This window comes from Nycticebus coucang, chromosome 22, assembly GCF_027406575.1.
Source record: "Nycticebus coucang isolate mNycCou1 chromosome 22, mNycCou1.pri, whole genome shotgun sequence".
NCBI classification, from domain to species: Eukaryota; Metazoa; Chordata; class Mammalia; order Primates; family Lorisidae; genus Nycticebus; species Nycticebus coucang.
In genome coordinates, this window is record NC_069801.1 from 6236107 (window position 1) to 6252669 (window position 16563).

Here is a 16563-nt window from a genome sequence, read left to right on the forward strand (position 1 = left end):
CTTTCTGTCCTCAGAGAGACATTCTCTTAGTTTCCGACGTGTCCCTGTCAGGGGTCTCGGGTCAGAATGCAGATGTCCCTGGAAGGATGAGCTTTTATGCATTATGACACTTAAAATCACTTTGTCACACTACTGAACTCAGAGTTTCACAAACGGGCAGTGAGAGAAGAGAGAAACACCCTAACATTGTAGAGCTAGAGGTATCTTAGAGGTCAGCAGCCCTGAGTGAGCCCTTGTCACCATGGTCATTACAGCACTGTTTCTGGGGCCAACAGCGTGGGTCTGAAAGTCTGGCTCTGCAGGGCAGGGTGGCTTTGTGCAAGTGCACTGGGTCTCAGTTCCTGCACTTTTAAAATGGGGGTAAAGGGCCAGGCCTGGTGGCTCATGCCTGTAATCCTAACACTCTGGGAAGCTGAGATGGGAGGATTCCTTGAGGTCAGGAGTTCAAGACCAGCCTGAGCAAGAATGAAATCCTGTCTTTGCAAAAAATAGAAAAATGAGCTGAGGCAGGAGGATCCCCTGAGCCCAGGAGCTGGAGGTTACAGTGAGCTACGATGATGCCACTGCACTCTAGCTGGGGTGACAGCAAGACCGTGTCTCAAAAAAAAAAAAAAAGGGCGGTGCCTGTGGCTCAGTCGGTGGGGCGCCGGCCCCATATACCGAGGGTGACGGGTTCAAACCCGGCCCCGGCCAAACTGCAACCAAAAAATAGCCGGGCGTTGTGGCGGGCGCCTATAGTCCCAGCTACTCGGGAGGCTGAGGCAAGAGAATCGCTTGAACCCAGGAGTTAGAAGTTGCTGTGAGCTGTGTGAGGCCACGGCACTCTACCGAGGGCCATAAAGTGAGACTCTGTCTCTACAAAAAAAAAAAAATAATAATAATAAAATAAATAAATAAATAAAACAAAATAAGAGATAATGATGCTAGGACTGATGTGAAGAATAAATGAATTCATACATATAGAACACTTGAAGCCACATTAGGTCTGTAGTAAATGTTACACACAGGCTAACTAATTAGTCCATTAATATGAATAACTATCAGCAAGGACCCAGAAAGTACAGAGGGGAAGTCACTTGCTCCAGGTCACTAAGCTAGTTGGTGATGGAAATACCAACACAGAAACATGTATTTTCATTTTCTAAAGCACGTTGCTGTCTTTTATTTTGGAGGGGAGGCTTTATTCAACCATTCTTATCTAGTTGTAAATCTTGTTATTTTTCCCTAACCCTTTTTTTCTTTCAAAAGTCTCTTTTCTTGTTAGAAAGTCCTTGATGCCCATCTGATGGATACAGTTTTTTTTCTTCTCTACATATGAGAAAAGCAAAGGCCAGGGAGGGCACGGTCAGACAGCCACCAAGGGACAGGGGACAGAGGGCTGGGGCCTCCCTACTGCCTGGCATCCTCCTCACCAGCCCAGGCAGCCTTTGTTGCCCTTGCCCTCCCGGCTTTTTCCTGGGTTCCTAAATCCCCCTGTCAGCTCCACTTAATGATTGCCCAGATTCTTACAAACCATTGGAATAGTTTTGTTTTGAAGTCTCCTGGGAAGTCCATCACGTGCGTGCCCTGAGTTTCTTCCCAAGGGGCAGGGTACCCTTAGTAAGGGGAAGGTCATCTCTGGATGAATCCCACCTGGCCAGGAGAAGACTTCCTTCCCTGGAGAAAGGAGGGTGCAGACAGCTGGGATCAGCCTTATCTTTTAGAGATGGCCATTTGAATCATTTCCTCTCACGATGCCTTGCCCGCTTTCAAGGCCACCCCATTTCCTTTCCTTTCTGCAACCGCCCTGGGGGTGTGGCAGGCAGCCCCTTTCTCTCTGGCACAAACCAGACCAACACCTCCTTGACCCCCACACATCTGAGTCCTCATCATTTCAGGTTCTTTTCTATAAAATAGAGATGATGACACTTAATCGGCCTAACACTTTCTAGTTGGGATTCAAACAAGATAATTTAAGTGAAGGTGCTCAGCAAACTCTGAGGCGGTGGATTCTGCCCTCCAGGGGACATGTGGTTGTCACACCAGAGGGAAGGTGTTACTGGCATCTAGTGAGTAGTGGCCAGGGTTGCTGCTACACATCTACAGTGTGCAAGACAACCCTTCTAACAGAGAACCATCCAGTGCTAAATGTAAAGTGTTGAGGCAGAGAAACGCAGCTTTCAAGGAAGATCGTAAAGTAGTAAGATTTATGGGGGAATTCACTGTGTGCCAGGTACTTTACAAACATCATTTCATTTAATTGTGCCAGCCCTTTGTGAAGTGGTATGCTTATTCCCGTTCTACAAATGAGAAAACTGAGGCACAGAGAGTTAAAGAACATGCCCAAATTCTGTAACTAGAATAGGATGGAGCAGGAATGAACCCCAGAGGTTTCCACCTTGCAGATGCACTCTTAATCTGCCCACTCCAGGGCAAGCTTCCAGTCTGCCCATGGTAAGGGTCTCACATCCATGCCTCAATAAAGAATATTTTGCACAGAAGTGCACTACTCTTCCCCCACTCCAAATAAGAGCAGATGCTATTGTGATTAATAAAATGCAAATTCTTTTAAAGTGTTAATAAATTCATGTTACTTTTCTGTCATTACGCATTTTCCTAAATCAAGGGTGTCTAACAAGTAAACTCACTTATGTGGTGGGGGTGGTGGGGTCACAAAAATCTTTTGTCTCTAACAACAAAGGGAGCCTCCTCATCTAAAAAGTAAGGAGCCTCTGCAACAGATCTGAAGTAAAAATCTAGCAACACTTTTTCTGAGTTTATCTTGTTTTCACACAGCTCAGCTATGGTACTTACTGAAAAGGTTAATTACTCTGAAGCCACAATCAAAACAAAGCAAAACAGATCTCCCCAGTTGGGTAAGGATTCTGTAACCAAACCTATTGGGTTGAAGTGTGGGACAAATTAACCCTTTGAGTCTCTTCAATTCAGTTACAGGTACCAGTTGTAAAGGATGTTCCAGTAGAATGGTTCCCAAAGAGCACTTGTCTCTAAATCTTTCCCCTGCTCTCTGTGCCAGTCTGTCTGCTGGGTGGACTCTAGAGGGGCAGGTGCTCCCCAGTGAGCCCCACAGCACAGAGCTCTCTCTGTAACACCACGAGCCCCGGGACTCTCCAGGAAGGTTGCAATGGCCTTGGCAGTTGGGGCTGGTCTTGGCTCCTTCCCTGGGCAACACACTCACCCCTTCCTTCTTGAACTGATCCTGCCGCTCCATCTTTGCCCTGAAGAGCAGAGTGCTGCTTGCCTCCTTTTAGCCAAAGTAACCAACTCACTGGATGGAGACAGAAGACATTCTGGGTGCACTTTGGCCACGCAGAATAACAGCCAATAGCATTTTTATAGCCAGTCCAAGTCAGAATAACCCTTTCAGGAACCGTGTCTTCCTTTCACTTCTGCTTTCAAATTAAATGTCTGGGGTTTGGCCAAGCAAGCCAGTGCCCTCTGGGGGCTGCAGGCACAGCATTGTCCTGATTGGAACAGTCTGTGGCATTTCCTCATAGCTAAAGTCTCCACCCACCGGGCTCGTGGCAAGTGAGTGGAAGGGTTATTTCTGTCAGCAACACGTGGAAAGCAGCAGCTGTCACTGCCACGCTAGGTGATACCAGGACAACAGACGGGGTCATCAAAGGCTTGGTGGAAGCCGGCCCTGCCAGGAAGGCTGCAGTCAAATCTCTAGTGGGGACTGGGCTTTTGCCCAAGTAACCATGCAACTGGAAGAGTTTCTCATTTTCCTTTTTAAGGAACTCAGAATGGCCTGGAGATGCTATTTTCTGTGTACTCATCATTATTGGGAAGGCAGTAAAGGCCTTGAACCCCTTTGAGAAAGTGAGTCATAGATGCCTGTCTGGGCTGGGCTATCTCTGGGCCAGGCCGCTGCCAGTTGCATGCGCTGGGCACATGCTCAGCTTCCGTGGGGCACACCGGGTCAAGTGTCCAAAATCCAGAGCACCGTCTCACAGGTGCCACAGGCTTTCATCTTCACAGGACACGCTCCGTTTAATTTGCTATGGCACAAGTCCAGCTAAGTTAGTGATTCATTCCTCTCATTCATCTTTCCACATTGACTGGGAGTTCATTATGCTTGGGCACTATTCCTGGCATCAGCAGCAACGCCAGGCTTCCTCCGTGTGGGAGATGGTGAGGAGGATGACAGTGCACCAGTGTGTGTATGAGTGCATGTGAGTATGCGTGAGAATGTATGTGTGTGTGAGTGTATGCGTGTGTATGAGAATATGTGACTGTGTGAGAATGTATGAGATTGCCTAAGAAGGGAGTGTGTGTGAATGTATAAGCATGCGTGAGAATGTGAATGCGTGTGAGTGTGAGCATGTGTGAGCATGTGAGTGTGTGAGAATGTGTGTGTGACGTAAGTGCATGTGAGAGTGTGTGAGCGTGTGAAAGTGTGAGAGCATGTAAGTGCATGTGAGTGTGAGCATGTGTGAGAACGTGTGTGAGCATGTGAATATGTGAGCATGTTTGTGTGTGCGTGTGTGTGAGTGTGCGTGTCTGAGTGTGCGCGTGTGAGTGTGAGAGCATGTGAGTGCGTGTGAGCGTGTTTGTGTGAGTGTGAGCATGTGTGAGTGTGAGTGCGTGTGTTTGTGTGCGCGGATGAGGCTGCCCCTATCCACAGGGAGAAGTGAGCGTCTCCTCCCACCGACTTCACTTACTGTCTGCGGCTCTGCTTGCGCCCCGGCCCTAACCCTAACACAAGGACTTCCAACTAAGGCAGAGCAAGACCAGAGCTTTCCATTTATTTCAGACTTTCACTAATTCTCCAAAGAAAATGCCCTTTAATTGGGGTGGGGGTGTCCACTCTTAGGGGCGAAAAGAAGGATCTATATAGGCTGTGCAATCAAACAAAAAGAAATGTCAAAAGTCTGCGATCTCACTCACGCCAATGTAGAGAAATCCAGAGAGCCGCCTCTTGGCCCAGACCTTTCCCTTCTCCCTGCCTTTTGGGGGGAGCAGGGCCCTGAAAATGGGAGTGGGGGGACCTTCCCTTCTCAGCCCCTACCTGGCCGTTCCGGAGTGGGGGCGGGCGGTGGTTCATGTCCACAGGCCCGGAGGGGATCGTCGCGGTTTGGGGGCAGCCGTACTTGGCTCCTGCCGTTTGTGGGGCGTCACAGGCACAGCCATGGCGTCACCACGCTCCCGCGGCAGCTTTTGGGCCCCGGCCCTGGAGGCAGCGGACAGCGCTGCCAGACAGGAAGAGGCCGCCCTGGTGCCCGGGCTGGGTTGGCGGCTGTGGGGGCTGCTGCCCCTGCGGGGTCCTCCTGGCCCGGGACAGCGACCTTCGCGGCGGCGGCGGCGGGTGGAGCAGCCTCCAGGCCCTTTCCCCCAGGCCGCCGTGAGGCCGAGGCCGGAGGGATCCCAGAGCACCTGTACGTCCTGGCAGGCCTTGAACAACCCGACCGGGGGCCTCTGTGTCCCCTCCTCTCAGGCTGCCATCAGGCTTGTCCAGGTACTTTGGATTTGGGGGGGCCAGGGAGCAGTGGGACCTGGGGGGTCAGGGGGTGATGGGGAGTGATCCATTTGGACCTGGGAAGATCAGGGGTATCCTGGGGAGCAACCTACTCAGATATGGGGAGTCAGGGGGCTCCCAGTAGGGAGCAGCCCACCTGGACCTGGGGGATGGGGGTGGGGGTGGGCAGTTGGAAGGGGACACTGTCCCTGCCAGAGTCCTTCCTTGCTTAGATCCCTGGAGCCTGCGATTCCTCCCCTCAGGCTCCTTGAGGCCTGTAACCTGGGCTTGCCCATGGCAGGTGGACTTTCTTTGGGTTTTCACAACTTGCATGTTTATTTGTCACCCACCAGAGCTGACTGCTGGGGCCAACAGCCATGGCAGATTCCTCTGCTGAGCCTCGCCCAACCAGCGCCCTGTCTCTGCAGCATCTGGACTAGGAAGGGAACCTGCTAACTGAGGCCTGTTTTCCTGTGGGGTTTTACTTGACAGTAATAAACTAGACTGATTAACCCAAGGACTTTTTGGCTAATTACAGATAGCAGGCTTAGGTGTGTCTTAGGAACAGTACACATATTTCCAAGAAACCTGACATGTTTTGAAACCACCCCCATGAGAACCAAAACACAACTTTAAAAGGAAAAGCAGTCACAGGGCCATACCTGAGTGCTGACGGGCCCCCCCCCAACTTTCTCCTCCCTGCTTTTCATATAATCAGGGGAAATTATTGTAGGACTTTATCATTAAGGGGGAAAAGGACCCACAGCAAGCCAATTTTCCCCTTTCTCCAAGGGCCATGGCTTTGGTCCTAACCTTTCACATGAGGTTGGGTTTAAATGGGGAAAGTGTGGGCGGCGCCTGTGGCTCAACGGGTAGGGCGCCGGTCCCATATGCTGGAGGTAGCGGGTTCAAGCCCAGCCCCGGCCAAAAATAAAAAAAAAAAAAAAAAAAAAAAAATGGGGGGCGGCTCCTGTGGCTCAGCGGGTAGGGCGCCGGTCCCATATGCCGGAGGTGGCGGGTTCAAACCCAGCCCCGGCCAAAAAAAAAAAAAAAAAAATGGGGAAAGTGCTTGGGCGAAAATTCTGGCATGAGGATTTGGGACCCAGATCTCCGTTCTACGATCATTATTACTAACACAAAATGTAAATGTTAATGCTAGCACACAATTTTAGAAAACGTATCCGACTCTGGAAGCAGTGGTTATTCTGAAATGTTGGATTATGGATAATTTTAATTTTTGCCTATTTATGTATTTGTATTTTCATTTACTGAGCCTCCTACTGTACTAGAGGGAAGATGCAACAGGGTGCAAAAATAGTTTTGCCCTCCTAAGACTTAGACTGTAGTTAGGGAAACAGAACTTAGTCAAATAGGCACAGTGATACATTTTTAACTATAAAAGGTTAAATTTTTTTAACCAGGTGTGGTGGGGAGGGGGAGAGGGTGGAGGCTGGTCCGGGAAGCCTTCCCTGAAAGGGTGAGCTTGAGCTTCATGAGGCACAGAAGGGTGGGGATGGGTGGTAGAGAGAGCTTCCAGACAGGGCAGTACGTGCCAAGGCCCCGTGGTGGGAGAGAGGGTAGCCAAAAGCAGAGTGGAGGAGGCTGGGAAGGTGGGCAGGCCAGGCTATATATACTTAGCACTTGTAAACCATGTTGAGTTTGCTTTTTGTTCTAGGATCATAGGGAAAGCTTTGGGATTTGGGAGAATGATTTGGTCTGTGTCTTTCAAGTTCACTCTGGCTGCCCAGAGAAGTGACAAGGGGATAAGAGATCATTGGATTTGACAACGGGAAGGGGAAAGCAGTAGAAGCCCTTTGCTGTAGCTCAGATGAGCAATCAGGTGCGAGACCTGGTGATGTGGTGGTGGTAGGGATGAGAGAAGTAGGGACATTTGAGACCAAGGATATACAAGTGATAAAACTTCAGGGGTTGGGGAGGGGAAATACCATTTCTGTTACTGGTGTAATAAGAGCAAGAAATACTATCTTTCTAAAAATAAAGCTTTTCAGAATTAAAAACAAATGTTTTATACAAGAAAAATTCAACTAGGTCATCAGTGTTGGATTGGCACCACCCCATGGAGCAGGCTGACCAATCTCTGGGATGTTTTGAGAGCAGACAATAATGGCCAGGACTTCAGTCACTGCTGGTCTCCCCTCTGCTAAGAATGTTCTGGAATGTTAAAGTTTTGCCATAAGCCTCTGTTGTATAGACTGCTAGTGTCTCCCCTACCTCCTCCACAAATCCGCTTGACCAGTCCCCTTGCTTTAGCAATAGAATTGTAGGCAAGATCTGTATCGACCCCAAAGAAAAGACGTTTCCCCCGTCACCCTTGTATTTGGTATGACATATAGCGGCGCCTGTGGCTCAGTCGGTAAGGCGCAGGCCCCACATACCGAGGGTGGCAGGTTCAAACCCGGCCCCGGCTGAACTGCAACCAAAAAATAGCCGGGCGTTGTGGCGGGCGCCTGTAGTCCCAGCTACTGGGGAGGCTGAGGCAAGAGAATCGCTTAAGCCCAGGAGTTAGAGGTTGCTGTGAACTGTGTGAGGCCACGGCACTCTACCGAGGGCCATAAAGTGAGACTCTGTCTCTACAAAAAAAAAAAAAAAAAGAAAAGAAAATGCCCAGGAATGGTATGACATATGACCAAGTTCTGTCTAACGCAACGTATACAAAAGAACCATACTGCGGCTTCCAGAAACTTTGCTTTCTTCTTTGTCTCTTTCTCCATCCTGCTGCCTGGAATGTGGATGCTATGGGTTTAGGCCATGAGATTGAGGCTTCACAGGACAGAGCACAAGATAGAAGGAGTGAGGGTCCCTTATCCTATGGAATGCCTCTCCGCTCCAGATTTCCGCCTGGACATAGGAAAGAAAAATACGCTTCCATTTTGCTTTGTGTCACTTGTAGCTGAACCTGATTCTCACTGATAAAACTATTAAACACATGCCCAAAAGTCTAGACAGAAGATGGACAAAAGATACTCCATTCAAAGTCTCTGGTTATGCAAATGGAAGAATCTGTTTTGTGCTTCTGTGCCCTGAATTAGCTCATTTGCAGTTGAACAGAGGCACATTGCCAAAATAATGCAGAAATTGTTGTTGGTCAGGGGTAAGCATTTTCTCAACAAAAGAGCAAATACTAGCAGCATATGAAGGCGTTAATAAGAAAATTCTATACGTACATTCAGAAAGACTCTAGGGCTTTCTAGGAGGTTTTTAGAGGTTTCTAGAAGCATTTTCCAAGCTTTCCAAAATCTTAAAGTACCTGGTGGAGTTAAGATGATAGTCGAAGGTCTTCTCACACATATAGTTTAATTGATTATAGCCTGAATCAAATTTTAAATTTTGATGTCTTCAAAGAGAAAGCATGAACCCCTCTGGGCCGCGGGGTACAAATCCTGGTGAGATTAACGCCTGCTGCCCTTTTTATCAGGACTGCATGTGGTTTTGTTTGCATTCAGATTAAAGAATTGCATAGCATGCAAATGGTCTGCCAAGCCTTTCCCCCTTAAGCCGACTGTCCACATGGCCGACTGTCTGGTACCTAGGAAGGTGTGCAGCACATTATAGCAGAAATGCCTGCCTGTGCCTCAAGGGGGCGTGGAGAGATGGCATTACCAAGGTGAGCTATCTGATTGAAGGGGGCCAGGAAGAGAGGAAACAGCTCTCCACCACCCCCATTTGTCAACCTAAAGGAAAAAAACTGAGGCAAAGTTAATATAAGTAGACAGTTCGTTTAGGCCAAGTTTGAGGACTACTACCCAGGAGGACAGATTCAAGTTGCCTTGAATATATGCTCTGATCAGCTGTGGTTACAAGTGGGCTTTAAAAGGGAAAAGGAGGCCCCAGTTTCTAAGTTATTTACCATAAATTTGCATTAAAATAACGCAAGTCGTTGATCAGCCTACGTTGTTCTTTGTATCACAAATCCCAGGAACGTGAGGGGTGAGGCAGCCAGGTAAGACCAACATGCCTTTAAACAATTGCCTGGGTGGGGGCTCATGACCTAAGTCCAATACTCCCATCTCCCTGCGCCTAATAAACTTTGCATGCCTCACATAGCTCAGACTGCTCTGAGTTGTTTTTCTTTCCTCACATTCCAGGTTTAGATAAGGAAGGAATAATTAACAGGTTCCAGAGTAAATCCAACCATCCAGCTGTGCCCTGGCTTCACACAGGCAGCGCTCCTTGTCTGGGGAAGGGAAGAGGGGTGTCCCAATGGTTGACACAAGACCTCCCAATACCCAGTACCCACACATACTATATCCCTCTTCCATGCCTTCTGTTTAAAGCCACACCCCACCCAGGCATGCCATCTGACCAACGTAACCCAGGTCTGCAATGTTGAGTAGGAGAGAGGACTTGTGTCCCTTCCAAGTTAATCTTCTGGCTCCCTCCAGGAGCCAATCCCAGCCTCCATCCTCATTCGAGCTCCCATCCAACCTTCTATCAGATGTCCCCAAGGCAGGGAGGCTGCTGGTCACGTTCTGACACGCCTGATGTGTAAACCTCAGAGACACGACAAGGTTCCTGTGTTTTTTCTTACCAAGAACAGAATTTGACCTCATCTATCAGAGAGTACATGTTCACAGAAGGGTGTGTTCCCGGGAAGCACGGACAGAAAGCGTGAAAGCGAGGGCATCACGTAGCTTCTCAGGACCCAAGTGGTTTCTGTTGGTTACACATTACCCTGGGTAGATACCCATCTTTTAAAAAACTTCGTTCTTTTTTTTTTAATTGTGGTTGGGGGAAAAAAAAAACCCACACATAACATAAAACTTAGCATCTTAGGGCCAGGTATGGTGGCTCATGCCTGTGATCCCAGCACTCTGGGAGGCTGAGGCAGGTGGATTATTTGAGCTCAGGAGTTCCAGACCAGCCGGAGCACGAGTGAGACCCCTGTCTCTACTAAAAATGAAAAACTGAGGCAAGAGGATGGCTTGAACCCAAGAATTTGAGGTTACTGTGAATTATGATGCCACAGCACTCTACCAGGGACAGTAAAGTGAGACTCTGTCTCAAAACAACAACAACAGGAACTTAGCATGGTAACCATTTTAAAATGTCAGGCGCAATGGTATTCACATTGTTATGAAATAGATTTCCATAACTTTTCATCTTGCAGAACTGAAACTCTTGTCTCCATGACACAGCTCTGCGTTTCTCCTCTCTGCAGATCCCAGCACCCACCATCCTACTTTATTTTTTTGAGATAGAGTCTCACTTTGACACTATCAGCTGTGGCATCACAGCTCATAGCAACCTCCAACTCTTGGGCTTAAGCGATTCTCTTGCCTCACCTCCCAAGTAGCTGGGCTATGGCTTGTTTGGCCAGGCTATGTTTGGGTTGTAGTTGTCATTGTTGTTTGGCAGGCCCAGGCTGGGTCTGAACCTGCCAGCTCCGGTGTATGTGGCTGGTGCCCTAGTCGTTGAGCCACAGGCCCCGAGCCAACACCATCCTACTTCAGCTTTGTCATGACAAGATCTCTTGCCTTTCAAAGCTGAATGGTGCTCCATTGTGTGTACACACATTTTGTTTATCCATTCATCTGTCGGTGGACACTTGTTTTGCTTGTTACCTTTGCCTATTATGAATAACGCTGCTATGAACATGGGCGTACAAGTATCTCATTAAGACCTTGCTTTCAGTTCCTTCAGCTATCATCCACCCAGAAGTAGGGTTGCTGGATCATATGGTAATTTTTTTTTTTGTAGAGACAGAGTCTCACTTTATGGCCCTCGGTAGAGTGCCGTAGCCTCACACAGCTCACAGCAACCTCCAACTCCTGGGCTTAAGCGATTCTCTTGCCTCAGCCTCCCGAGCAGCCGGGACTACAGGCGCCCGCCACAATGCCCGGCTATTTTTTGGTTGCAGTTCAGCTGGGGCCGGGTTTGAACCCGCCACCCTCGGTATATGGGGCCGGCGCCTTATCGACTGAGCCACAGGCGCCGCCCCATATGGTAATTTCTATTTTTAATTTTTTTTTTAGGGAAAAAAATTCCTAAATTCTGTAGCAGCTACACCACTTGACATTCTGATCAACAGTGCACAAGGGCTCCAATTTGCCACATCCTCCACCAACACTCGTGATTTTCCATTTTTTTTTCTTTTGATAGTAGCCAGCCTAACGGATGTGAGATGGTATTTCACTGTGGTTTTGATTTGCATTTCCCTAATGATTAGTGATGTTGAGCATTCTTTTCATATTCTTGTTGGCCATTTGTGTATCTTTGAAGAAATGTTTATTCAAGTCCTTTCCCTGTTAGACAGATCTCTTTGATCACAGAAAATGAGACTAGGCAGGCCAAAAACAATATCCAGGGGTGTGCAGGAACCAGCTGGTACATAATGTGAAAATATGTAATTCAAAATCAAAACTATTGGTGCTTTAAATTATTTTGAGCCTTAAAGGAATGTGATGATGGGAGCTGAGTCACTGAAGGGGCAGCTGTGTAACCTTTGGGTTTCTGATTATAGATTAGCCTTTTTCTTACCTACATTGTTTTGTAAAGTGTTGTAAAAGACTAAAGGGCACCAGAGAAGACCCCTTCCTTCTTTCTTGTTGATCTCCATTGTAGATTAACTTTTCTTTCTTCTTTTACACAAAGACCTCCTGACTGTAACATTGTCTAAGATGGAATGTTAGATATACGCTTTTAAACTGGAAAAAGAAAACAAACTAACTACAACTAATCATATTTCTGTAACTCACAAACCAACCTTGTATGGGAAATGTAATTCCGCTAATTTTTTTTTGTTTTTGTTTTCTGCCTATATGAGACTTTCACTTTTCTGCTTTAGAGCATTAGCCCTATTTCTTTGGAGTCTGTGTTTTCTGGATGGCTGTTTCTGGATGGCTCTCTTCAGCTCTGCACTGGAAGAGACTTTTTTTTTTTTTTTTGGAGACAGAGTCTCACTCTGTTGCCCTGGGTAGAGTGCCTTGGCATCATTGTAGCTCATAGCAACCTCAAATTCTTAGGCTCAAGCAATCTTTTTGCTTCAGCCTCCCGAGTAGCTGGAATTACACGTGCCTGCCACCACGCCTGGCTAGTTTTTCCATTTTTCATACAAATGGATTTTTGCTTTTACTAGGCTGGTCTCGAACTCCTGAGCTCAGGCAATGCACCCACCTTGGGCTCCCAGACTGCTAGGATTACAGGCATGAGCCACCTTACCTGGCCTAGAATAAACATTTTTTTTTTTTTTTTTCAGTTTTTGGCTGGGGCTGGGTTTGAACCCGCCACCTCTGGCATATAGAGCCAGCACCCTACTCCTTTGAGCCACAGGCGCCACCCCTAGAATAAACTCTTTTAAACTGGATTCTGATCCTTTCGATTATTTCAGGTTGGCAGTCAAGTCATCAAAATGAAAAACTTTTGTGCATCCAAAGATAATATCAAGAAAGTAAAAAGACAAGCTAGGCAAGGTGGAATGAGCCTGTAGTACCAGCTACTCAGGAGGCTGAGGCAGGAGGATTGCTTGAGGCCAGGAGTTTGAATCTAGCCTGGGCAACACAGCAACACTGTCTCTTAAAAAAACAATAAATGAAAATACAAGGGAATAGAAGAAAACATTTTGCAAATCATATATCTGATAAGGGTCTAGTATCCAGAATATATAAAGAACTCTTCTTATACCTCAACAAGAAAATGAGAACCCAATTCAAAATGTGCAAATCACTTGAACAGATATTTTCTCCAAGTTAGATATACAAATGGCTAAAAAGCACTTAAAAGATGCTCAGACTCATCACTCACTGGGGAAATGGAAATCAAACCCACAATGAAGTATCACTTTGCACACTAGGATGGCTATAATAACTGAAAAACAAATAATCACCACCCAAAACAGGAAGAAATAACAAGTACTGTCAAGGACGTGGAGAAATCAGAACGCTTACACATTGCTGGTGGAAATGTAAAATAGTTCAGCTACTCCACAAAATAGCTCGATGGTTCCTCACGCCTGGAATCCTAGCACTCTGGGAAGCCAAGACAGGTGCATCGCTTGAGCTCAGGAATTCGAGACCAGCCTGAGTAAGAGTGAGACCCCTGTCTCCAACAAAAAAAGAGAAAAAACTAGCCAGGCATGGTGGTGTGTGCCTGTGGTCCCAGCTACTCCGGAGGCTGAGGTAGGAAGATTGCTTGAGCCCAGGAATTTGAAGTTGCAGTGAGCTAGGCCGATGCCACGGCACTCTACCCAGGGTGACAGAGTGAGATTCAGTCTCAAAATAATAATAATAATAATAATGATAATAAGTTAAACATAGAATTACTGTATGATCCAGCAATTATATTCCTAGAAATATATATATATACCCCTCAAAGAACTAAAAACATGTACTCAAGCAAATACACGTACATATATATTCACAGCAGCCCAAATGTCCATTCAGAACAAGAATGGATAAGCCACTTGTGTACAAACGCAATAAGAAGAAATGAGCTGGGCATAGTAGCAGGTGCCTGTAATCCCAGCTACACGGGAGTGCTGAGGCAGGAGGATTGTTTGAGCCCAAGTGTTCGAGTCTAGCCTGGGCAACATAGCAAGACCCCTGTCTCTTGAAAAAAAAAAAAAAGAAGAAATGAGGCTTTGATAGGTGCGACATGAGCCTTCAAGACATAATGTTAACTTTATTTTATTTTTTTTTTGGCCAGGGCTGGGTTTGAACCTGCCACCTCTGGCATATGGGACTGGCACCCTACTCCTTGAGCCACAGGCGCCGCCCGGGGCTTCAAGACATAATGTTAAGTGAGAGAAGCCAGACAGGAAAGGATTACATGTTGTATGATTCCATCTACATGAAAAATCCAGAGTAGGTAAATCTATAAAGAATTCAGAATGGAGGTTGGCAGGGGCCGGCTAGGAGGGACTGAGGAGTGACTGCTCCTGGTTACAGAGTTTTCCTTTAGGGGGGATGAACTCGAGTTGTTGGCTAATTGTGCAACTCTGTGAATACAATCGTGTGCAAGTCTTTCCAACTCTGCCCTGGGTGACCTCATGTGAGTAGTGCTAAAGGGTAGTTTTCCAAAAAAGGTAAAAATCACGACTCTTGTGCAAATTAAAAATAAACACATGTTGGGCGGCACCTGTGGCTCAAAGGGGAAGGGCACCAGCCCCATATGCTGGAGGGGGTGGGTTCAAACCCATCCCCGGCCAAAAACTGCAAAAAATAAATAAATAAATAAATAAAAATAAACACGTGTTAACGATTTAACTGAATTCATTATTAATGTCAGGACCCAGGCAGATGTAACTGATTCAAAAGAGAATCCAAAGTACGACACATACACAGATCAGAAATATTGAAATGAGTTTGTAAATAGATGCCAAGTGGCTTCTTAGGGGGAAGGGAAGACCGCTGAACCTCCCCAGACAGAATTTATTTACATGTTTAGAGACAAGAATTATTTTGCTGGGACATATCATTTATCTACTTATAGAACTATAAGCTCAAAGGCAGTGTAAGGTGGGCAGAGCCCAGTCCAGAAGAGAATGCATTCAGCAATGCGGGTTTTCCACCGAAGCACATGTTTTTCTCCTCAGCAGTTTGAAATTGGCCACCGTGGAAACATTACAAAATCAGCGCACACTGTAAATCAACACCCCCGCCCACACCTGCATCCCAGCTTGTTGTTGAACATTTACCAGCACAGAGTCCACCAGGACCAGATAATGCGTCTTTCATTTCCAGCCTGGGGTCTTGAGGAACACGGGATAGAAGCTAGCAGCAATCCTAGTGACTGGGATTGCCCAGTCACACAATGTCCCCTCACAGCCAAGCCAGGTAGGCGTCCAGGCTCTCACTAGTCTGCAGATCACCTGGGAGCTGACTGGACATGTAGGATCCCACCTGAGACCTGCTGCATCACAACCTGCGTTTTAAACCAGCTCCCCATTAAAGCCCCAGAAGCGCCGCTCTGCACCCCCCCACCCCCCGTCCCCCAGCGCAGCCCATCCACAATTCCCTAGCAGCCCTGAGGCCTCCTGGATCTGTGCCCGATGGGGCAGACTTACCCCCCAGATGTGCAAGGTGTCCCCAGGGCTCTCCTCAGTGCTCATTTGGGCGCTGGACGACTCACTTCAGCCAGCGCTCTGTGCCCGCCTGGCTGCCCTTCCTCCAGGGCTGGTGGCCGATGGAGCCACGGAGAGGCAGGAAGAGGCAAGTTTGCTCCCCTCCAGGCCTAGACAGATGCTGGCTGCAGAGAGGTTTTCCCTGATGCAATGGGCTCAGGCAAGTCTAGGGCTCTGCCCTTCTCTGCCAGGGAGAAGAGAAGCTACAGAAAGGGTCAGAGGGAGGGAGGTGCTGATTCCATCTCTGGCATCATGGTCATAAGAAACTGCTGGAAATGCTTTTGTCGTGAACAAGGTGACCCAACAAGATTCAGTCCTTCCTTCCAGGGCCACCATTGACTGCTGAGGCTGGGCCTGGGGCACTGGGAGCAAAGCTGTGGGGGGTGGGACAGGGAGCAGAATCTTCCAGATCACTTAGATAATGCAGGCAAGGCGAGCTGTGACGGTAGCTGCTGGGCTTCACAGAGCTCTAGTCATGGCCCGAAGCGCCCCGTCTCCTTTCAGTCTTTTATCCCATTTTAGATGATCCCGAGGCTAAGCGGGGCCAAGATTACTGGCTCAGAGCGATGCAATTGAGAATAGTTGAGCTGCACCTGGAATCCAGACTCTCTCTCTCTCCAGAGCCTCTTGGCCTCAAGTCTGGTTGCTGGGAGTCACCAGCTTCTCCTCTTCTTGGAGAATGGAAGCCATGCCCTCTGCTTGCCTCCCAGCAGATGACTGGATGAAGACATGGCTGTATCCCCATCACCCTACTCCCAGGAAGAGAAATGCTACAAATTACTTTGTGGTTCACTCCAGGAACTTACTCCAAAGATTCATCAGCTGTTTAGTAGAAGTCATCCGATGACAGCTTCTACCCCAAACTCATTCACCTCTTCACCTCCAAATCCTCACCATGGTGTGCCCACAAAGCTGGAAAGATTGTATCATGAACCTTGTCCAATCGCATGTATCCTGAAAATCTCATCTTAAACCACACTTCGAAATTAAAAAATATTAATAAGCATCCCAATGTTGCTCTCTCCTA

The 16563-nt window shown here is 47.6% G+C and overlaps 2 protein-coding genes across 5 annotated transcripts in view; one reads left to right on the forward strand and one right to left on the reverse strand.

Moving 5' to 3' along the window:
- Positions 1-15539, reverse strand: part of SLC2A5 (solute carrier family 2 member 5) — a 34154-nt gene extending 18615 nt beyond the window's left edge. Inside the window, exon 1 of one of the 3 annotated variants that reach the window (XM_053576272.1) lies at positions 15480-15539. In XM_053576272.1, the coding sequence (XP_053432247.1) occupies positions 15480-15524 (45 nt within the window). In that variant the 5' untranslated portion in view covers positions 15525-15539. Of the gene's footprint in view, positions 1-1513; positions 1652-3178; positions 3504-15479 lie in introns of those variants that run through there. The other 2 variants (XM_053576273.1, XM_053576271.1) reach the window with 2 other exon arrangements.
- Positions 4699-16563, forward strand: LOC128575034 (collagen alpha-2(I) chain-like). Of its 2 annotated transcripts, none has more exons than XM_053576281.1 (2): positions 4699-5458; positions 16059-16563. In XM_053576281.1, exons 1-2 carry the CDS (start codon positions 4976-4978, stop codon positions 16110-16112), a joined length of 537 nt encoding a protein of 178 aa, XP_053432256.1. In that variant the 5' UTR covers positions 4699-4975; the 3' UTR covers positions 16113-16563. The 2 variants fall into 2 exon arrangements, with proteins under 2 accessions (XP_053432256.1, XP_053432257.1); XM_053576282.1 differs by having other exon boundaries at positions 4699-5378.